Raw genomic sequence first — 26410 nt, forward strand, 5'->3', positions numbered from 1 at the left:
GTCAAAGGCCTTCTGAAAATCCAAGTACACAACATCTTCCGATTCTCCTTTGTCTATTCTGGTTGCTACTTTAAAGAATTCCAACAGGCAAGATTTTCCCTTGAGAGAACCATGCTGACTACGGCCTATTTTATCATGTGCCTCCAAGTACCCTGAGACCTAACCTTAATATTCGACCCCAATATCTTCCCAACCACTGACTGGCCTATAGTTTCCTTTCTTCTGCCTCTCTCCATTCTTGTAGAGTGGAGTGACATTTCCAGAAACATTGCAGAATCTAGTCATTCTTGGAAGATCATTACTAATTCCCCCACAATCTCTTCAGCCACCTCATTCAGAACCATGGGGTGTACACCATCTGGTCCAGGTGACCAATCAACCTTCAGACCTTTCAGTTTCCCAAGAATTTTCTCTCTAATTATGGTAACTTCACACATTTCATGACTCCTGACACCTGGAACTTCCACCATGCTGCCAGTGTCTTCAACAGTGAAGACTTATGCAAAATACTTATTCAGTCTGTTCACCATTTTGTTGTCCTTCATTACTACCTCTCCACCATCGTTTTCCAGCAGTCTAATATCCCCTCTCGCCTCTCTTTTACACTTTATGTATCTTTCTTTCATATCTTTACCTTAATTATTTTTTAGTTGCCTTCTGTTGGTTTTTAAACTCTTCCCAATCTTCTAACGTCCTACTAATTTTTGCTCTAGTATATGCCCTCTCTTTGGCTTTTATGTTGGCTTTGACTTCTCTTGTTAGCCATGGTTGTGTCATCTTTCCTTCATAATACTTCTTCCTCTTTGGGATGTATATATCCTGTGCTTTCCAAATTGCTTCCAGAAATTCCAGCCATTGCTGCTCTACTGTCATCCCTGCCAGTGTTCTTGTCCAATCAGTTCTGGCCAAATCCCCTCTCGTGTCCCTGTAATTCCCTTTACTGCACTGTAATTCTGATACATCTGACTTTAGCTTCTTATCAAGTTTCAGGGTTAATTTGATCATATTATGATCACTTGCCCCTAAGGGTTCTTTTACCTTAAGGTTTCTAATCAATTCTGTTCATTACACAGCACTCAATCCAGAATAGCTAATCCCCTAGTGGGCTGAACCACGAGTTGCTTTAAAAAGCCGTCTTGTAGGCACACCAGATTTTACCCCCTCTTGGAATCCAGCACTAGCCTGATTTTCCCTATCTACAGTACCTGCATATAGCTGTCCCCTGTAACTACGGTAATATTGCCCTTTTGGCATGCATTTTCTATCACCTATTGTAATTTGTAGGCTGCATCCTTACTACTTTTTGGGGGTCTGTAAAAAAACTCCCATCAGGGTCTTTTTACTCTTGCAGTTCCTTAGCTCTATCCATAATCATTCAATATCTTCGGACCCTATGTGACCTCTTTCTACTGTTTGAATTATATTTTTTTTACCAACTGAGCAATGCCACTCCCTCTGCCTTCCTGCCTGTCCCTTCAATACAATGTGTATCTTTTGACATTGAGCGCCCAGCTATTATCTTCTTTCAGTCATGGTTCAGTGATGCATACAAATGAATGTTTTGATTCTGTATTTACTTGCGAGATGGACACAGAGACTATAAAACTGAGGCAAAAGAATAGAGAGGTCATGGAATCTATCAGGATTGCAGAAGAGGAGGTGCTTGCTGTCTTGATGCAAACTAGGGTGGATAACCCTAGGACCTGACATTGTCACCTTGGACGTAGTGGGAGGCTAGTACAAAAATTACAGGGGCCTTGGAGGACGGGAGGATAGTTAATGGTGTTCCATTGTTTAAGAAAGACAGAATAAAATAACAAATTACAGGCCCGACGTCAGTCATGGGTAAATTATTGGAAGGTATTTTAAGGGACAGGTTACATAAGTATTTGGATAGAGAAGGTCTGCAGAGAGAAGGATAGTCAAAGTGGCTTTATGTCCTGCTTGGCGGGCTGGTCCAGAAGGTTCAGACGCTCGATATTCAAGATTAAGTGGGAGAAGCCAGATTGTTGGTAGTAGCTGCTTGTCTCTGATTGGAGGTCTGTGACTAGTGTTGTGTTGCTGGGTTCAGTGCTAGGCTTGCTGTTTATCATCTATATTAATAATTAGGTGATAATGTGGTAAATTAGATCAGCAAATTTGTGGATGACACCAAGATTGGGGGCATAGTGGGCAGCAAGAAAAGCTATCACAGCTTGCAGCGTGATCTTGACCAGCTGGGAAAATGGACTGAATAATGGTAGATGGACTTCAGTACAGATTAGTGTGATATGTTGCACTTTGGGAGGACAAATCAGGATAAGTGAATGGTAGGGCTCTGACACATGTCACTGAACAAAAGATCTGGGAATACAAATCGATAATTCATTAAAAGTGGCATTACAGGTGGATTGCATTGTAAAGAGAGCTTTTAGCACATTGACATTGAATTTAGGAGTTCGGGTGTTATTGTTGAATTTGTATAAGACATTGCTTAGGCTGAGTTTAGTGTATTATTCTGGTCACTTACCTACAGGAAAGTTATCAATAAGCTTGAGAGAGTGCAGAGAATATTTATAAGGATGCTGTCGGAACTTGACCTGAGTTAGGGAAAGGTTGAATGTGTTAGGATTTTATTCCCAGGAGAGTGCAGAAGAATGAGGGGAGATCTTGCAGAGGCGTATAAAATTATGAGCTATATAAATAGGGTGAATGCATTCAGGCCTTTTCCCCTCATTGGGTGGGGTGAGAACTAGAAGTTTTAGATTAAGGGAGAAGAGTGAAATAATTAAGGGGAATCCCTGAGAGGTGATCTAGAGGGTGATGAGAGTGTGGAATGAGCTGACAGTGGAACTAGTGGATGAGGGTTCAGTTGTGATATTTAAGAGAAGTTTGGATAGGATAGGTTTACAGGGAATTGGTCTGAGTGCAGGTAAATGGGCATAGGGAGAAGATCAGGTTGGGATGGACTTGGTAAGGCTGAAGGGCCTGTATCTCTTTTGTAGTATTCTAATCTGAAAGTATTGGATCTGAAACCATTAGCTTACAATGCCAAAGCAGATCTTATCTGTTTCAAACATGAGCAGATGGTTGTCATCAAAACATGCAAAGCTATTCCAACCAACCATAGCCAGCACTCACTTTTTTCCTGTCAGCTAAGTTTCCAGCTTGTATGGTATCCCTTCAAGGAGCTTGGTTTACTTAGTTCTTGATTAGAAAACCTATTTTCTACCATGGATTGCCCTAATAAAACTGACAGTGTCTTCATGTTATATAGCTAATCATTTTCTCAATCGAAGTGCGTTGTTTGGTTTTGCATTTTTGTTGAAGCAATAATTTATTGGTAGATAAAAGCACTTTCATTCTTGTAGTCCTTAATTGAAATATCTTAGAGTTTTCAGTCTTAGACATTGCTCCCATCTGTCCTTTCAGCTGCCTTCCATTTTGGGGTCACAGTCTTCTACCTTGTTAGCATTTTCATACATTGGTGAAGAAGAATGGAGTTCTCTGAGCCCTTCCCCCAGCAAGCAGGTTACCCTGATATGTTGTACGTTTTGCATACCAGCTCTTATGATTACATTTTTGACCAAGACTAGTGACTGACCGGTGCAGTATTTTGGCATATTCCACACAATGTGGTTGGAACTAATCAAACTGATCTTATTCAGTGCTATTATGTAGAAGAAGGACATTCACAGCTATTAAATCATTGGCCATCTGCTATAACCTAGCTTGCTGGAAGGACCAAGAACCTTAAATACATTATCTTCAAAGCTGGGATTTGTGTTGTGAGGAAAATTGGATGGGCAGTGTTGGGGTTGTGGAATTTGGTCGGTGTTATAGGAAGGAAGAGGTTGTAGGGGAGGAAGATATCAGACAGATATTGATGAGTTAGACATCAGTGTCTGATTTATCTTTGTTTGAGAGTGGGGACCAGATAATCCTGTGGAAAAGGAATAGAAATTCAGGACTGACATAGTTTTATTGGCTGTTGGTACTAGAATGTGGTCATTTGTATGGGGTTGGGATTGGAGGTGGAAGTCAAGTGAGGTTAAAGAGAGCATCGTGAGGTTAAAATGGGGTGGGGGGCACGGTGGGGTTATTACTGAGTAATGTTTAGGAATTACGATGTAGCCAGAGATGAAGATTAGCAACTAATCTTCATCACAGGTTCCTCAGGACAATATAATCAATATACCTTTGAAATGCTCCAGTCATGCCATTGAATTGGAAATTATATCAGTGCATGGACCTCAAAAGAGGAAATTGTGTCTCCAAGTTCATATTTGCATTTTCAGGAATGGAATTGGTCATAATAGTATTCTATAGCAAGAAAAGGATTTTTAATTGCACAATGCTAAAAAAGAAGTTTTGTAACTGATTTTCTAGGCAGGTCTGTGCTATATTTGCAATATATAACCATTAGCAGTTCTAGGAGGTCTACAATTTTAAGTTGCAGGTGGGTGAATTTAAACATGTGGTTTTCATTTAAAAATTGCTGATTAAAACACATTATTCTAATACTGCTGAACTGAGTTCAAAATTAAATCTAACATTTAAAATGTGGTTGCTTCCAAGGTAACAACAGGTTTTTATTTCTGTAAGGTGTTTGTAAACTGGGAAGGCTTTGTATATAAAAACAGTGTTGATCATCAGCGAGGAGGATATGTTATCACCAATCTGCACAGACTGTGGTCTTCCGGTTAGGAAGTCGAGGATCCAACTGCAGAGGGAGGTACAGAAGCCTAGGTTCTGCTACTTCTCAATCAGGATTGCGGGAATGATGGTATTAAATGCTGAGCGATAGTCGATGAACAACATCCTGACAATGTGAGTGCTACAAGGTGATAGTCATTAAGGCAGCCCTCGTTATTCTTTGGCACTGGTATAATTGTTGCCTTTTTGAAACAAGTACGAAATTCTGCCCATAGCAGTGAGAGGTTGAAAATGTCCTTGAATACTCCCGCTAGTTGGTTGGCACAGGTTTTCAGACCCTTATCAGGCACTCCATTGGGACCTTCTGCCTTGCGAGGGTTCACTCTCTTTAAAGACAGTCTTAACATTGACCTCTGAGACAGAGATCACAGGGTCATTAGGTGTAGCAGGGATCTTCACAGCTGTAGTTGTGTTCTACCTTTCAAAGCAAATATAGAAGGCGTTGAATTCATCTAGTAGTGAAGCATCGCTGCTATTCATACTATTGGGTTCATACTTATTGATGGAGGAATTCATCTGCTGTATTCTTTTGATTGACCAAATAAACAAAATCAGCACACACACCTATTAATGGACTGGCTTCATAGAATACAATTGTATCTTCTAAATTTTCATTGTAACATTCAATATGATTATCAATACCTTCAAATTCTTTGTAATTCCTAACTTGTTGAAGAAGTGAAATTATTTTCACTCCCAGCCACTTCTTGCATCTTCAAACCTGAATGCTTGAAACCATGTGGAGCAAAACGGTTCCAAATTTTCTCGGTGCTTATTTCTCATCAACTGTTTACAACAAACATCACTGCTTTTTGAACACAAACACACACAACTACTATTTTAAAAGCATAGAACATAGAATAGTACAGCACAGTACAGGCCCTTTGTCCCACAATGTTGTGCCGACCCTCAAACCCTGCCTCCCATATAAGCCCCCACCTTAAATTCCTCCATATACCTGTCTAGCAGTCTCTTAAACTTCACTAGTGTATCTGCCTCCACCACTGACTCAGGCAGTGCATTCCACGCACCAACCACTCTCTGAGTAAAAAACCTTCCTCTAATATCCCCCTTGAACTTCCCACCCCTTACCTTAAAGCCATGTCCTCTTGTATTGAGCCTTGGGGAAGAGGTGCTGGCTATCCAATCTATCTATTCCTCTTATTATCTTGTACACCTCTATCATGTCTCCTCTCATCCTCCTCCTCTCCGAAGAGTAAAGCCCTAGCTCCCTTAATCGCTGATCATAATGCATACTCTCTAAACCAGGCAGCATCCTGGTAAATCTCCTCTGTACCCTTTCCAATGCTCCTACATCCTTCCTATAGTGAGGTGACCAGAACTGGACACAATACTCCAAGTGTGGCCTAACCAGAGTTCAATAGAGCTGCATTATTACATTGCGACTCTTAAACTCTATCCCTCGACTTATGAAAGCTAACACCCCATAAGCTTTCTTAACTACCCTATCCACCTGTGAGGCAACTTTCAGGTATCTGTGGACATGTACCCCCAGATCCCTCTGCTCCTCCACACTACCAAGTACCCTGCCATTTACTTTGTACTCTGCCTCAGAGTTTGTCCTTCCAAACTGTACCATCTCATACTTCTCTGGGTTGAACTCCATCTGCCACTTCTCAGCCCACTTCTGCATCCTATCAATGTCTCTCTGCAATCTTTGACAATCCTCTACACTATCTACAACACCACCAACCTTTGTGTCGTCTGCAAACTTGCCAACCCACCCTTCTACCCCCACATCCAGGTCATTAATAAAAATCAGGAAAATTAGAGGTCCCAGAACAGATCCTTGTGGGACAACACCAGCCACAACCCTCCAATCTGAATGTACTCCCTCCACCACAACCCTCTGCCTTCTGCAGGCAAGCCAATTCTGAATCCACCTGGCCAAACTTCCCTGGATCCCATGCCTTCTTACTTTCTGAATAAGTCTACCGTGTGGAACCTTGTCAAATGCCTTACTAAAATCCATATAGATCACATCCACTGCACTACCCTCATCTATATGACTGGTCACCTCCTCAAAGAACTCTTATCAGGCTTGTTAGACACGATCTGCCCTTCACAAAGCCATGCTGACTGTCCCTGATCAGACCATGATTCTCTAAATGCCCAGGGATCCTATCTCTAAGAATCTTTTCCAACAGCTTTCCCACCACAGACGTAAGGCTCACTGGTCTATAATTACCCGGACTATCCCTACTACCTTTTTCTAACAAGGGGACAACATTTGCCTCCCTCCAATCCTCCGGTACCATTCCCGTGGACAACGAGGACATAAAGATCCTAGCCAGAGGCTCAGCAATCTCTTCCCTCGCCTCGTGGAGCAGCCTGGGGAATACTCCGTCAGGCCCCGGGGATTTATCTATCCTAATGTATTTTAACAACACCAACACCTCCTCTCCCTTAATATCAACATGCTCCAGAACATCAACCTCACTCATATTGTCCTCACCATCATCAAGTTCCCTCTCATTGGTGAATACTGTAGAGAAGTATTCATTGAGGACCTCGCTCACTTCCACAGCCTCCAAGCGCATCTTCCCACCTCTAATTGGTCCTACCTTCACTCCTGTCATCCTTTTTTTCTTCACATAATTGAAGAATGCCTTGGGGTTTTCCTTTACCCTACTCGCCAAGGCCTTCTCATGCCCCCCTCTTGCTCTTCTCAGCCCCTTCTTAAGCTCCTTTCTTGCTTCCCTATATTCCTCAATAGACCTATCTGATCCTTGCTTCCTAAACCTCATGTATGCTGCCTTCTTCCACCTGACTAGGTTTTCCACCTCACTTGTCACCCATGGTTCCTTCACCCTACCATTCTTTATCTTCCTCCCGGGGAGAAATTTATCCCTAACATCCTGCAAGAGATCTCTAAACATCGACCACATGTTCATAGTACATTTCCCTGCAAAAACATCATCCCAGTTCACACCTGCAAGTTCTAGCCTTATAGCCTCATAATTTGCCTTTCCCCAATTAAAAATTTTCCTGTCCTCTCTGAATCTATCCTTTTCCATGATAATGCTGAAGGCCAGGGAGCAGTGGTCACTGTCCCCCAGATGCTCACCCACTGAGAGATCTGTGACCTGACCCGGTTCATTACCTAGTACTAGATCTAGTATGGCATTCCCCCTAGTCGGACTGCCCACATACTGTGACAGGAATATGTCCTGGACACACTTAAACTCTGCCCCATCTAAACCCTTGGAACCAATCAGGTGCCAATCAATATTAGGGAAATTGAAGTCACCCATGATAACAACCCTGTTATTTTTGCACCTTTCCAAAATCTGCCTCCCAATCTGCTCCTCTGTATCTCTGCTGCTACCAGGGGGCCTATAGTATACCCCCAATAGAGTAACTGCTCCCTTCCTGTTCCTGACTTCCACCCATACAGACTCAAAAGAGGATCCTGCTACATTACCCACCCTTTCTGTAGCTGTAATAGTATCCCTGACCAGTAATGCTACCCCTCCTCCCCTTTTTCCGCCCTCTCTATCCCTTTTAAAGCACTGAAATCCAGGGCTATTGAGAATCCATTCCTGCCCTGGTGCCAGCCAAGTCTCTGTAATGGCCACTACATCATAATTCCATGTATGTATCCAAGCTCTCCGTTCATCACCTTTGTTCCTGATGCTTCTTGCATTGAGGTACACACACTTCAGCCCTTCTACCTTACTGTCTTTACACCGTTTATTATGCTTCTCTTTTCTGAAAGCCTCTCTATATGTTAGATCTGGCTTTACTCCATGCACTTCTTTCAGTGCTCTATCACTCTGGGTCCCATCCCCTTTGGAAATTAGTTTAAACCCTCCCGAACCATGCTATCAAACCTACCTGCAAGGATATTGCTCCCCCTCGAGTTCAGGTGGAACCCATCCAATCTGTACAGGTCCCACCTTCCCCAGAAGAGATCCCAATGATCTAAAAATCTAAAACCCTGCTCCCTGCACCAACTCCTCAGTCACGCATTCAACTGCCATCTCCTCCAATTCTTACCATCCCTGTCACGAAGCACTGGCAGCAATCCTGAGAACGCCACTCTTGAGGTCCCGTTCTTCAGCCTTTTGCCTAGTTCCCGAAACTCACACTTCAGGATCTCATCCCTCTTCCTGCCTATGTCGTTGGTCCCTACATGTATCACGACTTCTGGTTGCTTTCCCTCTCGTACCAGGATGTCTTGCACCTGGTCAGAGACATCCTGAACCCTGGCACCCGGGAGGCAACAAACCATGCGGGTGTCCTTCTCACGTCCACAAAATCTCCTGTCTGCTCCCCTGACTATAGAGTCTCCAATGATGACAGCTCTCCTCTTCTCCGTCCCACCCTTCTGCACCATCGGGTCAGCCTCAGTGCCGGAGGCCCTACCACTGTGGCTCACACCTGGTCGGTCGTCCCCGCCAACAGTATCCAGGACGGTAAACTTATTATTCAGGGGAATGACTGCAGGGGTGCTCTGCACTACCTGTCTGGTCACCTTCGCTTTCTCCCCTCTGACTGTCACCTAACAACCTGCTTCCAACAGCCTAGGTGTGACTACCTCCCTGTAGCTCTCATCTATGACGGCCTCATTCTCCCTTATGAATCGAAGGTCATCCCGCTCCTGCTCCAGATTCCTTACACGGTCTTCCAGATTGCCCAGGCGTATGTACTTCTGGCAGATGTGATTCTGCGGGAGAGGGGAGTTCCCCCAAGACTGCCACATCTCACATGAGAGGCACATCACCGTCTCAGGAGACATTGTAAAAACTAACTGCGAGCTAGCTTGTCCTCCGCCTCTTCTCGTCAAAGCCTCAAAGCTCCACTCCTTCACTGGCCCACTCATTCACTGGCCGCTTTCCACTGATCGCTCTTATCATGGTGTAGTATCTAATGGCCATGCAAATGCATGTGACTGATGCTAGTCAAAAACTGTTTTGACAACAGTCCAATTGAGTGGCACAGTGTACCAAATAAATGAAGGGAATCCTGGCAATTTTCACGATTTAGTTTTTGTGCATTAAGAGTTTTCCAGGTAATGGCTACCCTGATTAACTGATGACCTAATTAACTGGAATTGTCATGTGGGGGATTGGCTTATTTGCTGGTCGAAAGCCCCTTCCACTTTGTTGGTCATTGATTGGCCCATGTAAAAGTGGCAGCTACTGTTCTCCGTTGGTTGGTTTGCACACCATGGCACCAATTTCTGGTTGTGGACACCATGGGGATATAAGAATAGCATATGTGGGAGGCTTGGGCTCTCTCTCTTTCTTTTGTCCCCAAGGTACACTTCACAGAGCCATTGTGGAAATATGCTCCAGACGTGCATTCTTAGCCAATTATCTGTTAAATATCCACTTTTGCAGTTTGTGTAACTTGGTGGTGGTGGGAGAGGGGAGCTTAAATGTTTGGTCATATCATTTACTGTTTGTAAATAAATGATTGCTATGCTATTTGTAGCTAGAGTTTTCTGTCTCACTGAAGCCGTGAACCTGCTTCCACAACTGTACCTCTGAAAACACATAAAAGTTGCTGGTGAACGCAGCAACTTTTACGTGTGTTGCTTGAAATTCTAGGATCTGCAGATTTCCTCGTGTGTACTTCTGAAAAATTGTTTTTAAAAATATGCTTCTTCACTGTAGTTATTCCAGATAGCTAAGTGACTTTGCTTTTAGAAACAAATTGACTTTAAGAAGCAAAGGTTTTTCCCATGGTTTCTTTACTACAATAAATTTTCATTACTGTTGTATATGATGACATTCATTGCCTGAAATTTGAAATGGACATTCTATGTAATTCACTGCAAAGCTTTTATATCTTAGCAACAAAATATGGAAAATAGCAGCTCTTATATAGCTTTCTTGAATAATGGAGAATCAAAGCTGTAGCTTTGGTTTCCACAGTTTCTTGGCTGTTCATGACAGATTTTGGAATTGACGAGAGATGCTAATATGAGGGGGCGTAATTTTAAGGTGATTAGAGGAAGGTATGGGGAGATGTCAGTTTTTAAAAATATTTTGTTTGTGTGTGGAACTCACTGCTAGAGGTGGTGTTCGAGGCAGATACATTGGGGGCATTTAAGAGACACACCGGATAATAGAAAAATGGTGGGCTTTGTGAGAAGGAGGGATTGATCCTGAAATAGTTTAAAAGATTGGCAAAACATCGTGGACTGTATGGTGCTGTAATGGTATGTGTTCTAAATTGAATTTTAACTAATGCTCTCATGTTTTTTTTAACCAGTTAATCCATCCTGGCCTTTTTGATTAGGTTGTACCAGTAATGTTACATTTTAATTTGTAGCATTAGTAAAAATCATGAGATGGTGGAAAAGGAAGCTACCTTATAGTTACAATTTTATGATTATGCATTATTTTATTTAACTTGTCAGAGGTAGTCCAGGAATCAGAGGTAAATGGGAGGACAGGGATCATTACCGCCTTGACGATCAAGAGTTTCATGCTAGGCCTCCGGTCTCAATCTTCAAATCTTCAAGCACCCTTTTCCTCAATTAACTAACGGCTGTAGTGGTTCATTGAAGGCAGAGATGAATTTCCTCATTATTGTCTGCCTTCACCCAGGGGTGGATGTTCAGATGTAGATTCTCATCCAAATCTTCTAGTATCTCACCGTGAAGCTTTATTGTTGGAAGCAGTGTCATGTGGTAGGGGGTGCAGTGTTGGAGCAATGAGATAGCCATGTTTAACACTCATCTCATTGAGGTTAGTAATGTAGAAGACACAGGCTAATATCACATCTTGCATGCTCTCATGAATTAAGTGTATGATGTAGACAAGTTTCTTTGTGTGGCTTAACTTGAGAGTATTTCATAAACCTCTTGATTAATAGAATCAAAGGGTTTGGTTAGTTTAAGAAGAAATTTGTATAGGAGCTGGTGCTTTTCCCTGCAATATTTCTGCAGGTTTGCATGGCGAAGATTATGTACGATGTGTATCTGAGTGGAGAGAATTTGCACATCAAATTCTCTCTTTGTCCTTTGGGATGAGAGTTGAGGGAGGACCCTGATGATTACTTTCACTGTACAGGACAATTCAAGAGACACTCTGACACTCAATACTTAGCACAGTCATACTTCGTCACTTACAAATGTTCAGTACTCAGAGCAGGCATCTCAAGACACTGGAAAGATAGTTCCTCTTCAGGTTCCCTGGAAGGACAAACAAGCAAAGTCCTTGAAGTGTGTCCACTAGCATGCCAACATCTCTGGTACTGAGGGCCTAGTTATACTCATTCAGTTTTGTTGGGTAGGCCACATTGGTTGCATGCCCAGTATTAGACTCCTGAACAGAAACAACATTGAGCTATGTTATGTGAAGAGATTACTAAGTAGTCAGAGGGAAAAAAAAAAATCCAAGGATATACTAAAATTTACCTATGTTTGCTTATCAACAAATGGTATGGGGAAGTAACTTCACATTACAAAAATATCTTTGTGTAACTATTTTCAATAAAAGAAAATGTGAGCAGTTACCCTTGACATACAATGACGTTGCCATTGCCAAGTTTCCTGCCACGAATACTGTGACTACAAGATCATGTCAAGGAAGGTGTCTTGGTTCCTACTGCCCCATGCCTTTTCCCCATCTCTTATGCACAAATCAGAAACATGAACAAATGCACTCCACTTGATGGAAGGAATGCAACTTCAACAACTGTCAAGAAGCTCAACACCAGCAGTGAAGGCAGGCATTCAGGATTTAATTTACTCTTGTGTTCAGTATGCTGACACAGCCTTTGGTAAGTTGGAGCAAAAGTTGTTTCAAGATCAAGATCTCAAAAGAGTGTTTTTGAGCAAGGTAGTCAACTTTGCATTCTGTATAGCCCAGATACAGTTCCTTCTCATAAGAAATTCAAGTGGACAATTCAGGAATGCCATCTTTCCGTACTTCATGAATTCTGACAAAGGATTTCTAAATACTTTCTCTCATGGCCCACTCTCCTATTCAATCAGATTCCTTCTTTAGCCCTTTACCTTTTCCACCTGTCACCTTCAAGCTGCTCACTTCACCAGCACCCACTTACCTTCCCTCATAACTAGCTTCACCTATCACCTAGCTTGTTCTCCCTCCCTTTCCCTGACCACTGTATTTGGGCTTCTTCCCCCTTTCTTTCCAGTCCTGATGAAGGATCTCGGCCTGAAACGTTGCCTCTTTATTCCTTTCCATAGATACTGCCTGACTTGCTGAATTCCTCCAGCATTTTGTGTGTTACTCTAAATTCCTGATGGAAGAATTCTCTCTTTCTAACTCTGCTCAAAACAGCATAATTCATGTTGACTGTGCTTTTCAGCATGATGAGTTGAACTTAAAGCCAATGATTGAGTTATTGATCTTGATTCAATAACTCAATTGCCTGAACTCAGATTGTTGCAGCACACCCTGTGAAATAATCAAGTGCAAAGAATACCAACTTAGGAAAAACTGCTTATGTTTGCTGTGGCAAGTCATTGTTTCTCAGAGTAAATTAAATGTAAACATTTGAATTTAGTGTTACCCTGGTAAATAGTGGTTTGTTTGGTATCCCATGGTATTAAGACATGGAGAAGCAGCAATCTAGGACTGATGGACAACATATTGTCAGGTGCATTTGTAATTTTGAAAAACAAATTAGATTTGGAGGACGAATCTAATTTGAAATTTCCTTGTGCAGATATAGTCATCAAGATCTTTTTTTAAAAAAGTGACTATAATTAGATTAGATTATATTCAACTTTATTGTCATTGTGCCGAGTACACATACAAAGCCAATGAAATGCATTTAGCATTTGATCAGAAACACAAAGAATAGTGTTATTTACAAAATAACTGCGAGTAAAAAAAGTGCTACAGCCCACAAATATAAAAGTACTGAGACAGTACAATACGGATGCAATACTGATTAGTACTGTGATGAGAAGTTCAGCAGTGTCACAGCGTCAGGGAAGGAGCTCTTCCTGTGCCTGCTGGTGTGGGAGCGGAGGCTCCTGTACCACCTACCGGATGGGAGGAGAGTAAAAAGTCCATGGTTAGGGTGAGATGCATCCCTGATAATACTTTTCGCCCTGCCCAGGTAGCATTTATGGTAGATGTTCTCAGTGGTGGGCAATTGGGTGCCGATAATCCGCTGGGCAGTTTGCACCACACGCTGGAGTGTTTTGCGGTCTGATACGGGACAATTGCCATACCACACTGAGATGCAGTTGATGAGTATGCTCTCAATGGTACAGTGGTAAAAGTCCGTCAGTATCCTGGGACAGAGGTGAGCTTTCTTGATGCTCTGCAGGAAATAAAGGCACTTTTGTGCCTTTCTGATCAGGATGGAGGAGTTCAGGGACCAGGTGAGATCCTTGGAAATGTGGACACCAAGGAATTTGAAGCTTGATACACCCTCCACAACAGTTCCGTTGATGTAGATGGGGACGTGAGTGTGACTCCTGGCATGCCTGAAGTCCACAATGATCTCCTTGGTCTTCTGGATGTTAAGGGCCAGATTGTTGTTGGCACACCACGTGGCCAGGTGCTGGTGCTCGTCCCTGTAGGCCGTCTCGTCATCCCCTCTGAGCAGACCAACCACCGTGGTGTCGTCTGCGAACTTGATTATGGAGTTAGAACCATGTACAGGAATGCAGTCGTAGGTGAAAAGGGAGTACAGAAGAGGGCTCAGCACACAGCCTTGAGGCACGCCAGTGTTCAGGATGAGAGTGGGGAGGTTGTCTAACTTAACTGATTGGGGTCTGTTAGTCAGAAAGTCCAATTGCAGAGGGATACGCTGATACCAAGCTGGCGAAGTTTGGTGATTAGCTTGGAGGGGACCACAGTATTGAATGCCGAACTAAAGTCAATGAACAGCATTCTGATGTAAGAGTTGGGGCTGTCCAGGTGGGTCAGGGCAGAGTGAAGTGCCATGCAGATGGTATCCTCTGTTGACCTGTTGGTGCGATAGAACCAGTCTCTCAAAGCACTTTGCAATGATGGAGGTGAGTGCAACTGGATGGAAGTCATTCAGGCCCGTGGCAGTGGAATGCTTTGGCACTGGCACGATGGTGGCGATCTTGAAGCTTGTGGGGACAACTGCCTGGGCCAGGGACAGATTAAAAATGTCCGTGAAGACCCCAGCCAACTGCCCTGCACAGACTCTGAGCACACGGCCAGGTATTCCATCCGGACCAGCTGCCTTCCGTACATTCACCCTGCTCAGGGTGGCACAAACATTGGAGGTGGAAAGTGAGAGAGGCAGTTCACCAGGTGGGAGATCTGCTTTGAGGATGACCTCCTTGTTCTTGGTCAAAGCGAGTGTAGAAGTAATTGAGCTCATCAGGGAGGGAAGCAGAGCTGGAAGGGGGCACAGTACTAGGTGGTTGAAGTCTGTAATGACCTGTATGCCATGCCACATGCGCCGGGGGTCCAAGGAGTTGAAATGCTCCTCGATTCTCTGTTTATATATGTGTTTAGCCTGAGAGATTCCCCTCCTCAAGTTGGCCCTGGCTGAGCTGTAAGCCTCCCAGTCTCCAGACCTGAAGGCTGAATCTCTGGCTTTGAGCAGGAGGTGAACTTCTCTGTTCATCCATGGTTTCTGATTGGGGAAAACTTTTATTTGTCTTTGTGATGTCACTCTATCTACACACTTGTTGATGTGCTCAAGGACAGAGTTTGTATATACGTTTGTAAATCAATGTTAACCTGAGAATCTGTGGTGGCATGGGCAGCAAACGCACTCCAGTCTGTGTGCTGGAATTGGTGCTGAAGAACAGAGTCAGCCCCCTCCAGCCAGATCTTAATAGTCTTCATTGTGGGTTTGGTATGCTGGATTTGAGCATTAAGCTCTTAATTGAAACTGTATATTTCAGGTAGAAGAAGTGAGCCCTTGCTCTGAGTTCTAAGAAACTGGAACAAATGGATTTTAAATTCATTCCAAGCAGTTTCAAAGTAACTCAAAATCAGTTTTCTTTTGTTCAGTTTATATTACATATATGCTACTACATAAATGTAATTAAGATGTAAGTAATTTACCTAACCTATTTTCAGTTGTCTTTCATGTATTGGACAATTTACTATAAGACGGAAATTTATCAGATGATCATTTAGGAACTCCAATAATTATAATATTTGTTTTCCATACGTGTTGCATGCCATCTTAATTCATTGTAGTAATGTTCAAGATTATGGAAAATCACATCTTCCTTGGTTCTCCATTGTTGAAGTATTTTGAAAATTGTACCAATTTTCTAGAATTTTATAGCTGTTTCAGAATTCTTCATGACCTCTAATGCAGTTAATATTATTATTTTACAGGTTGTAGAAAATGTTCTAAAAGTGAACCCTATACTAGGGCCTCAGATGTTTCAGCCACTTCTTCCAACGGTGGTTAAAGGAATCTTGGATGGAGAGGTAGGAATTTAGAAATCTAATGCGTGGATGACATGTGCATTAGGTGCTGTGCAGTTTCATATTAACATAGTGTTAAGCAAACCATTTGTAAGACTAGCACGTATATCTCAAGTTTAAAAGTGACACCCAAGAAGGAGATTATAGCAATGAACAGAATCAGCTGGCAGTTCTTTCCGAGTGAGAGCATACACAGGCAATTTTCATTTCACCGTCTGCGGTAACTTGTAGTAGCCACTGAAGCTGCATGCACATCTTCTTGAAGTGGGAGGAAATAAGATCACCTGGGAGGAAAGCAACCATATGTACAATCTGAACTGCACCTAATGTCAGGATTAAATCTATGTCACCGGAGCTGTGAAACAGCAGTACTAATTTTTGTGCTACCTGGTGCTGTAATATGTACCATAAGCTGCTGGAGTGATCACTGTCTAATCTGTTCTGTTATCTCCATCAAACAACACAATAGAATAGTAGTTAGTATAATGCCATTTCAGCACCAGTGACCTGGGTTCAATTCCACCACTATCTGTAAAGAGTTTGCACATAGTCCCCATGATTGTGTGAGTTTCTTGGTGCTCTGGTTTCATCTCAAAGACATATGGGATAGTAAATTAATTGGTCTCATGCATGTGTCAGCAGTGTGGGCTTGTTGACCTAGAAGGGCCTGTTACTATGCTATATATCCAAATAAAATAAACTGACTCCAAAACAGAATCAGCAGAAACATTCTGGCAAGGAAGATGAGTGTTTAATCTCCCCAGGATCCCCCATAGGGAGCTCTTGTCAGGCAGCCTGTAGACTCCCTAGCCACATGAACCACAGGATTTTCACAGTATGCTGCCTTCTGTGGACTCCACCGTAATAGGCACTGGTGAGTAGACTCTTGGCTTTTGCACCAAGAAGAACCAGGGTAGTTTTAATGAGCAAACAACAGGAATTCTGCAGATGCTGGAAATTCAAGCAACACACATCAAAGTTGCTGGTGAACGCAGCAGGTCAAGCAGCATCTATAGGAAGAGGCGCAGTCGACGTTTCAGGCCGAGACCCTTCGTCAGGACTAACAGTCTAACTAATAGTCCTGACGAAGGGTCTCGGCCTGAAACGTCGACTGCGCCTCTTCCTATAGATGCTGCTTGGCCTGCTGCGTTCACCAGCAACTTTGATGTGTGTTGCTAGTTTTAATGAGAATGTCCATGAGCTAATTAATCAGAAAAACAAGGTTTAACCGGATTGAATCTCTACAGTTTTTCATGGGTAAAGAAATAATTGCAGTAGATTCTGTAAGTAGATGTCCAGCAGAAATCCCTTGACCTAACTTAAGAACATATGTTGGGTGGAAGCAACATTGGAGGCCCAACAACTTACTGATAGCCATAAATGTACACATTCAAGACTGGTTAGGCCCAGACATTCAAGGTCCAACCATACTGTGAGCCAAGAATAGTTGTGAACTTATGAAGCACAGAGAGGCAGCTGCTATTCAACAACTGCTGAAAGGAACACTTCAAAGACCTCACTCACAACTCTGACCTTGACATGGACATCCTGCTCCCAGACTGTTTTTCCCACTCCCATCAGGAGGAGGCTACGTAGGACGTCAGGACCACCAGAATCAAAAACAGTTACTTTCCCCAAGCAGTAAGGCTGATCAACACCTTCACACCTCCAACCATCGGTTCTTTATTATTTTCTGTAGACACTCCTCTGCCTAGCGTCACTTTATGGACATACAATCAATGTATATAAGCTATCTTAAGTATTTATATTTGTTGTGTTTTTATAATAATAATGATAGTTATTATTATTGTGCTGTGTGTTTTTTTGTGCTGCGTCAGATCTGAAATAGCAATTATTTCGTTCTCCTTTACACTTGTATACAAGAAATGGCATTAAACCGTCTTGAATTTTAACACGTTAACATAGTAGCCTATTTGCAACAGCCTTTCTGCCACTACAGAATAACAAATAAACTGTAAGATCATATCCTAGTTAAATAAAAGACAACATTGGGAACAGGTGTTAGCCTGCTGTAGTTCTAAAACTCAGTGACTTAGAGCATTAGCCACAAGTCTGCAATATCATTGTTCATTCTGGGAAATGGGGAATGTACTGGGGGAACTGAAAGATGCTGTAATTGTAACCCTCTCCAATACATCAGGTAAAACTAACCGTTATAACTACAGATGAGTCCCCCCCGCCCCCGCCACTGTCTCTCTCAGTGAGGGACATTGCTTCTGTCCTCCCCAATCCATTCCAAGTGGCTAAAATGCTGTTTCCCAACCAACATTATGGATTACATCAGTCAAGAGGCATCATTCCAAGTGGCTAAAATGCTGTTTCCCAACCAACATTATGGATTACATCAGTCAAAGAGCATTTTCACCATACTGCTCATCTCACTTCCAACTAACTTCCTGTGGAAGTGGAGTGAGCCATTAAAACAAATTGTTGGAACCAATTAAGGTTTAATGATTCAGAATGAACAAAAAAGCAGATACCATTAAGACAATGACTCAGTCAGACTGTCAGGGATGATAGGCAGACGATAGGAAAAAAATGCAGCCAGCCAGGTGAATATCTGTGCATTAGGGATGCATTCAACATTTTTATCTCAATACACGGAGTATAAGAAATAAGGTGAATGATCTTGTTGCACTATTACAGATTGCCAGTTATGATGTTGTGGCAATCACTGAATTATGGCTGAAGGATGATCGTAGTTGGGAGCTGAATATCCAAGGTTACTCATTGTATTTGAGGGACAGGAAGAGAGACAGAGGGGGTGGCATGGCTCTGCTGGTAAAGGATGGTATCAAATCTATAGCAAGATGTGACATAAGATTGGAAGATGTTAAATCTTTGTAGGTTGAGTTAAAAAACTGCAAGGGTCAAAGGTCCCTGAAGGCACTTATATTCAGGCCTCCCAACAGTATCTGGGATGTGGACCACAGATTACAATGGGAAATAGAAAAGGCGTGTCAAAAAAGCTGTGTTATGATAGTCATTGGAGAATTCAACATGCATGTTGATTGGGAAAATCATTTTGGTAATGGAACTCAACAGAGTGAGTTTGTTGAATGCCTACAAGATGGCTTTTTAGAGCAGTTTGTTGTTGAGCCTACTAGGGGATCAGCTATTCTGGATTAGGTGTTATGTAATGAACCAGAAGTGATTAAGGAGCTTAAGGTAGAAGAACCCTTAGGAGGCAGTAATCACAATATGACTGAGTTCAAATTAAAATTTGACTGGGAGAAAGTAAAGTCTGACGTAACAGTATTTCAGTGGAGTAAGGGAAATTAAAGTGGTATGAGAGAGGAGTTGGCCAAATTAAATTGGAAGGAGATGCTGGTAAGGATGACAGCAGAGAAGCAATGGTGAGAGTTTCTGGGAACAATGAGGAAGGTGCAGGATAGATGTATTCCAAAAACAAATACACAAATGGCAAAATAGTGCAACTGTGGCTGACAAGGGAGTCAAAGCTAATGTATAAGCAAAAGAGAGGGCATGAAACAAAAGGAAATTAGTGGGAAGATAGAGGCATTAGTAATGATCTTTCAAAAATCATTGGACTCTTGCATGGTGACAGAGGACTAGAAAACTGGTAATGTCACTTCACTCTTTAGGAAAGGAGGAAGGCAGCAGAAAGGGAATTATAGACCAGTTAGTTTGACCTCAGTGGTTGGGAAGATGTTGGAGTCATTTGTTAAGGATGGGGTTATGGAGTACTTAGTAACACAGGACAAGATAGGACAAAGTCAGTATGGTTTCCTCAAGGGAAAATCTTATCTGTTGGAATTTTCTGAGGAGAGTACAAGTAGGATAGATAAAGGGGATTCAGTGGATGTTGTGTATTTGGATTTTCAGAAGGCCTTTGACAAGGTGCCACACGAGGCTGCTTACCAAGTTAAGAGCCCATGGTATTACATGAAAGTTACTGGCATGATTAGAGCACTGGCTGATTGGTAGGAGGCAGTGAGAGGGAATAAAGATCGTTTTCTGTTTGGCTCCCAGTGACTAGTGGTGTTCTGCAGGGGTCTGTGTTGGGACCGCTTCTTTTTATGCTGTACATCAATGATTTAGATGATAGAATAGACGGCTTTGGTGCCAAGTTTGCAGATGATATGAAGATTGGTGAAGGGACAGGTAGTGTTGAGGAATTGGGTGGGCTGTGGAAGGATTCAGACAGATCGGGAGAATGGGTAAGAGTGACAGATGAAATACAGTATTGCAAAATGCATGGTCATGCTCTTTGGTAGAAGTAAGTGTGCAGACTATTTTCTAAACGGGGAGAAAATCCAAAATTCTGAGATGCAGAAGGTCTTGGGCATTCTTGTACAGAACACTTTAAAGGTAAACTTGTAGGTAAAGTCGGTGGTAAGGAAGGCAAATGCAATGTTAACATTCATTTCAAGAGATCTGGAATGCAAGAGCAGGGCTGAGATGCTGAGGCTTTATAAGGCACTGGTAAAGCCTCACCTTGAGTATTGTGAACAGTTTTTGGCTCCTTTTCTAAGAAAGGATGTGCTGGCATTGGAGAGGGTTCAGAGGAGGTTTACAAGGATGATTCTGGGAAAGAAAGGGTTATCATGTAAGGAATATTTGATGGCTCTGGGTCTGTAGTTGCTGGAATTTAGAAGGATGAGGTGGAATTTCATTGAAACCTTTCAAATGTTGATAGGTGTAGACAGAGTAGATGTGGAAAGGATGCTTCCCATGGTGGGGTAAAGTCTATGACAAGAGGGCTGGGCCTGAGGGTAGAGGGGCATCCATTTAAAACAGAAATGTGGAGAAATTTCTTCAGCCAGAGGATGTTGAATTTGCTTGTTTTGCTACCACAGGCAGCTGTTGGGTGTATTTAAGGCTGAGCTTGATAGGTTCTTGAATGGACTTGGAGTTGAAGGTTATGGAGTGGGGCTGAGGAGGAGTAAAAAGTATCAGCCATGATTGAATGGCAGATCAGACTTGATGGGCCAGATGACCTCATTCTGGTTCTAGGTCTTGTGGTGTTATAGTCTTAAGCAGCAATGGCATCCTGTGGTCAATCCCTTCATGGATATGTCAATCACTTTTTAACCTTTAGCTTGTACACTTGTATGTTTCAGTCGGTCAGTCCTTCCCTGACAACCCCTTCCATCCCCAGTGTTCCAAACCCCAGCTGTATCTACAATTACCCACGTTCTTTTACTCCTAATGTTTCCAAACCCAGTTCCAGCCTCAGATTAATTGCTGATATTTCACTGCCTGCCAACACAAGAAATCAAATGGAATTAATCCTGTGGGTGATGTGGTTCACCACATACCATAGCTGATGGCTTTGGAGGAATGCACTGTATTTATTAAATCTCACCATACAAAATGTCTGACCTTGTGGACAGTGATGACTTGACATTTGTCAAGCATTTTCAAGAACCAAGGTCACCTTGACCGTAGTCATCTAGTTGCAGTACACTGATAATGTCTGTGAATGCAGACATGTTTTGAGGTTACTGTCCAAGTTAGCATTAATTCGTACACTGAAACATGCAAGTGAGTGGATCTTAGGTTCAACGTTTGCAAGACTGAAGTCTTCTATTAGCCCATTCCCCATTCCCCATTTTCCAACTGTTCTCTGATGATAAAGGTTCACAGTGCACAGCTGGAAAAATCTCAGCCATCACTCAGTGAAGGCAGCCATTGATAATGAAATTCACCTACCTATCCTCCCTGTCTGGCACTTCACAATACTTCAAGATTATTTTTGTGGTAGCTGATTTAAACATCTAAACAACAACAACAAAAGCTCTAGGAACAAGCAATATTTCCTTGTTCTAACTAGTCTCAATTTTAGAGCATTTGTATATGAATTTTGTAAAATATATAGCCATGAATGTGTTTAACTCCCAATTAAAAATTGGCATTAATATTCAAGACCTGGGAGGATATACTGTTAGGAGGTTTCTCTGGGGTTTTGGTGTTTAACACAAGTGGGCAGTTTAACTACCTCTTCAAATACATCTCGAACTGCCAATTCGATATACTGGCAACATTAATTTATTCTCTACAACTAAGATTTTCTCTTAATGGGTTCACTATTGATTTCGGTAAAGTTTTCATATTTATCTTATTCTGCTGCACAGCAAGCTACATTGAGGTTCTTAAACTACCATAGAAAATATTGAAAATGTTAAATTGATCAAGTGGCTGGCATTTCTGGGGAGGGAGGCAGAGGTATTGTTTCAGGCCAATTACTTCAATCAATACAAGGGAAAGTTGGAATTTTTGAGTTCCAGGAAAGGGAGAGAGGTGAAGAGAAATAATGAAATGCCACCATATATTGTACTAGCCAGGGTTCATTTTCTTGCAGGGATTCACAATAGAACAAAGAAATATAATTGAACCTATAAAAAACTGCATGCAAACACAAACTAACAAGCAACTAGTGGAAAAGAAGACAGACCGCAAATACCAAAGAAAACAGATAATCAATAAGTAAATAAAAATACTATGAACATGATTTGTAGTGTCCTTGAAAGTGAGTTCATAGGTTGAGTTCAGTGTTGAGCTGAGTGAAATCACCCACACTGTTTCAGAAGTCTGCTGGTTGAAGGGTAATAAGGCTGGTTGACACAAGTCGTACCAACTGAGAGAGAGCAGTCTAAAAGTCATAGAACAGTGTAACACAAAAACCAGACCCTTTGGCCCACGAAGTCCATTAATCTTCCCAGTCCGCTTGCCCTACACCCAGACCATAGCCCTCTATACACCTCCCAACCATGTACCTATCCAAATGTTGTAATCAATCCCATATCCATCACTTCTGCTTGCTGCTCATGCCACACTCTTACCACCCTCTGAGTGAATAAGTTCATCCTCAAGTTTCCCATAAATATTTCACCTTTCACCCTTAACCTATGACCTCTAGTATTAGTTTCACCCAACCTCAGTGGAAAAAGTCTGTTTACATTTACCCTATTTATACCCTTCATAATTTTGTATACTATCAAATCTCCCCTCACTCTCCTACACTCTAGGGAATGAGGTCCTAACCTATTCAATCTTTCCCTGTAACTTAGGTCCTCCAGTCTTGGCAACACCCTTGTAAATTTCCTCTGCACCAATTCTATCTTGCAGATATACTTCCTGTAGGTGGGTGACCAGAACTGAACCCGATACTCTAAATTAGGTCCCACCAATGTCTTGTACAACTTGAGCATAGCATGCCAACTCCTGTACTTAATATGTTTATTTATGAAGGTCAGTGTGCCAGAAGTTCTCTATCACCCTATCTACCTGTGACTTTCAAGGTATTATGGCTCTGTGTTTTCGGGTTCCTTTGTTCTACCTCACTGCTTATTACCCTACCGTTCACTGTGTAAGTTCTACCTGGTTCGTCCTCCCAAAGTTCAACACCTTGCACCTGTCTTCATTAAATTCTATCTGCCATTTTTTCAGATCTGTCTGGAAGAGAAATAGAAAAAGATGAATGAAAATAATGAAGAGAGGGAAAAGAAGCAAGGTTTCTGTCATTCTCTAAGCTAGCACTAACTCTTTTTCTTTCTCCAGTGATGCTAAGGATTTCCAGCATTTTCTGTTTTGAGTTTCCAATATCAAATTCTTGAGTGAGCTTGCCTAACAGGGTATTTATTGCCCTTAATTAGCCTAGCTATTGACATCATTCAGAAACTAAATGACCAATCCTGATATTTCAGATCATTAAATTATTTATAAAGTGGTTACATCGTATTTGAGCAAGTAAACTAGCATTTTGTATGAAGACATTTGGGCTGTCTTGTAATTGAACAGGTTATGATGCTAAAAATAAAGTTATTTCCCTTGTCTATTCAGATGGATGGTTACTATTTTTTAAAATTTCTCCAACATAAGAAAGGAGAACTAAAGGATTAACAAAGGAAACCTTCAGAACATTTATTTTTGTTGGAATAAATAGGCACATAAACGAACCACATTGAACAGAATTTGTATTTTCATGTATTTCAGAGATATCCAGTGATAATGTCTACATACCTGGGCATCACAGGACGAGTGCTATTGCAAAATACCGTCTTCTTCTCTTCCCTCCTCAACCAGATTGCATTAGAGCTTAATCGTGAGGTAAGTGCTGACAAGTCCATTTCTGACACAACTGTATGATGGAAGTCACAACCACAGGTTTAGAAATTGATAGTTGCAAAGTAGTATAGCAAAGATAAGCAATGTAACTCTACCTATTTTAGCTATAATAGGTAATACAATCTCAGATAGATTAAAGAACAGATGTTTTACTGAATATATTGATGTACTTTATAAATCTATTTTTATAGGTTTAATCTTTTTATGCATTTTTTGTCTTCTGTGAATTTTTCGCTGAAGCTTTGTATATAAAAAGTTTCAGAAATACTCTATTATTTGACTTTGATATTTGAAGCAATACGATATACTTTATTTGACAGTAAAAATTCTGGCATACTTCACTGTTCACATTTGAACTTCAGAATAGAATTTCAAGCTATTGTTTCTCATTTTATGTTGAAGTAGTTTAATTTTCCATTGTCACTATTAAATTACAGATTTTATATCTTGTCTTTGGAATCTCAATTGGGTGGCTACAATTCTGTGTTTCTTTAAACACCATCATTATCCCTGATTATGTATGTTCTTAACTACTGAATAAATAGTTTAAGGTACTCGTGTAGCTTTTCTGAAAAGTGTGCTGGCAAGTTTGCCATGTAACAATCATTCCCACAATCCAGTATATTTTGTACAAAAGCATGTGGGAAAATTGGACCAAAAATGATATAAAATCAAATGCTGTTGAAATGATGTTTAAATTAGGGGATACCAATTTATTCTTGAAGCACTGAGGTATTCTTGAAACTGCAAGGTATTGGGAATGGTGAAATGTAGGACCGTCAGAAATAAAATCCAAGAAATTGTTTGGAAATGATTTCTTATTTAAAAAGAATTTATGTAATTAAACAATGCATTCCAAAAGTAAGTAAATACTGCATTCAGTTAGGTAATCATGTAAAGTACAGCAGAACTGGTGCATTGTGGGAGAGATTTGTCAAGGAACTGGAATTTCAAATGTATTAAAATTAATCTAAGGTTATTTTCTTAATGAGCACATTTCACTGTAATTTCATTTGTTTACAAACATTAGACGTTGGAAAATTTGAATAATGATTTTCACAGGAACATTGTACTGTCCTAATTGAATTTTTGGGTCAATTCTGGTAACTGTTTTTGTCAGTTTAAGATTAGTTATCTGCATTTTTTGCAATTGATTTGTCATAAACACAACTTTTTAGCTTTTTAGTCTCATTTTCATTTCAATGTTTATTCAGATTATAATTATGATTGAACATCACAGCATGATATGTTTATTAATGTGACTGCACTATTAAGATCTAAATTTTAAAATGAATCTCTCCATTGTCAAACTATTTAACTTAATTTGAACTTTTAATCCATTGAATTTACCTTCTATTTAGATGGATCAGCTTCTTGGCAGTTTAATTGAGATGTGGGTTGAGCGAATGGATAACATCACACAACCAGAGAGGCGCAAACTTTCTGCTTTGGCATTACTTTCACTATTGCCGTCAGAAAACAGGCAAGTCAGTTCTACTTTTGATACAGCACAAAGCTGTCTGTATGTATTCTTCAGTGATCTGATTAATGTTGGTTTTTATTTGAGATATCTATTGAAAGTGCCTGATATCTTATGATGATTACTGACTTTCACATTGGAAGTTAGTTTAGGCTCTGTTAGTGATTTTAAGTGTGTTGTTAATGTTATTGTACTGTTTTTGTGCCTCTGTGATTGTTTTCAATTTGCATGCTCTACTTTTGGAAAATATGCAGAAAATAATATTACTGGCTTCAAATTGTGTATCTTGACTTTTGAGGGTACTTAACCACAATTTATAGAAAAGGTGAGAACGGCTCACATTTTAGATGAGGTGCATGAATGGCTTTAGTTCAATTTGTAATCCTCTAATGATAAAATGGAATTACATGTTTAGTCATTTGAAGGTAAATGGGTTGTTCATGAAGAGTTTCTGTATGGACGAGAGATGGTGAAGTGCGTGTTGACCCCGAAAATATGAGGCTAAGGAAATGTAATTGGAAAGCTGCCAATATTCAAATAAGGAGGAAGGCAAAAGGTGGGCAGCTATGGGCCTGTTATTTCTTACTGGAAAAAACTGAAATCAATTAAGGAAGTTACAACAGTACTTTTAGAAATGCATAATCTAATTAAGCAGTGCAGCACAGCTCTGTGCTGGGGAAATCGCGTATGGCAAACTTTTTAGGATTTTCTTGCAGAGCTCTTGACCAGGATTGATGTG

The 26410-nt window shown here is 41.2% G+C and overlaps 1 protein-coding gene across 4 annotated transcripts in view; it reads left to right on the forward strand.

Annotated features, from left to right (window-relative positions):
* The window catches only part of ipo11 (importin 11), a 430673-nt gene that overhangs the window by 193026 nt on the left and 211237 nt on the right, over positions 1 to 26410 (forward strand). For all 4 annotated transcript variants that reach the window (XM_063042993.1, XM_063042997.1, XM_063042994.1 and 1 more), the window contains exons 26-28: positions 15987 to 16082; positions 24060 to 24173; positions 25553 to 25674. In XM_063042993.1, the coding sequence (XP_062899063.1) occupies positions 15987 to 16082; positions 24060 to 24173; positions 25553 to 25674 (332 nt within the window). The remainder of the gene's footprint in view (positions 1 to 15986; positions 16083 to 24059; positions 24174 to 25552; positions 25675 to 26410) is intronic.

The sequence above is a fragment of the Mobula hypostoma genome, chromosome 3 (assembly GCF_963921235.1).
Source record: "Mobula hypostoma chromosome 3, sMobHyp1.1, whole genome shotgun sequence".
Lineage (NCBI taxonomy): Eukaryota > Metazoa > Chordata > Chondrichthyes > Myliobatiformes > Myliobatidae > Mobula > Mobula hypostoma.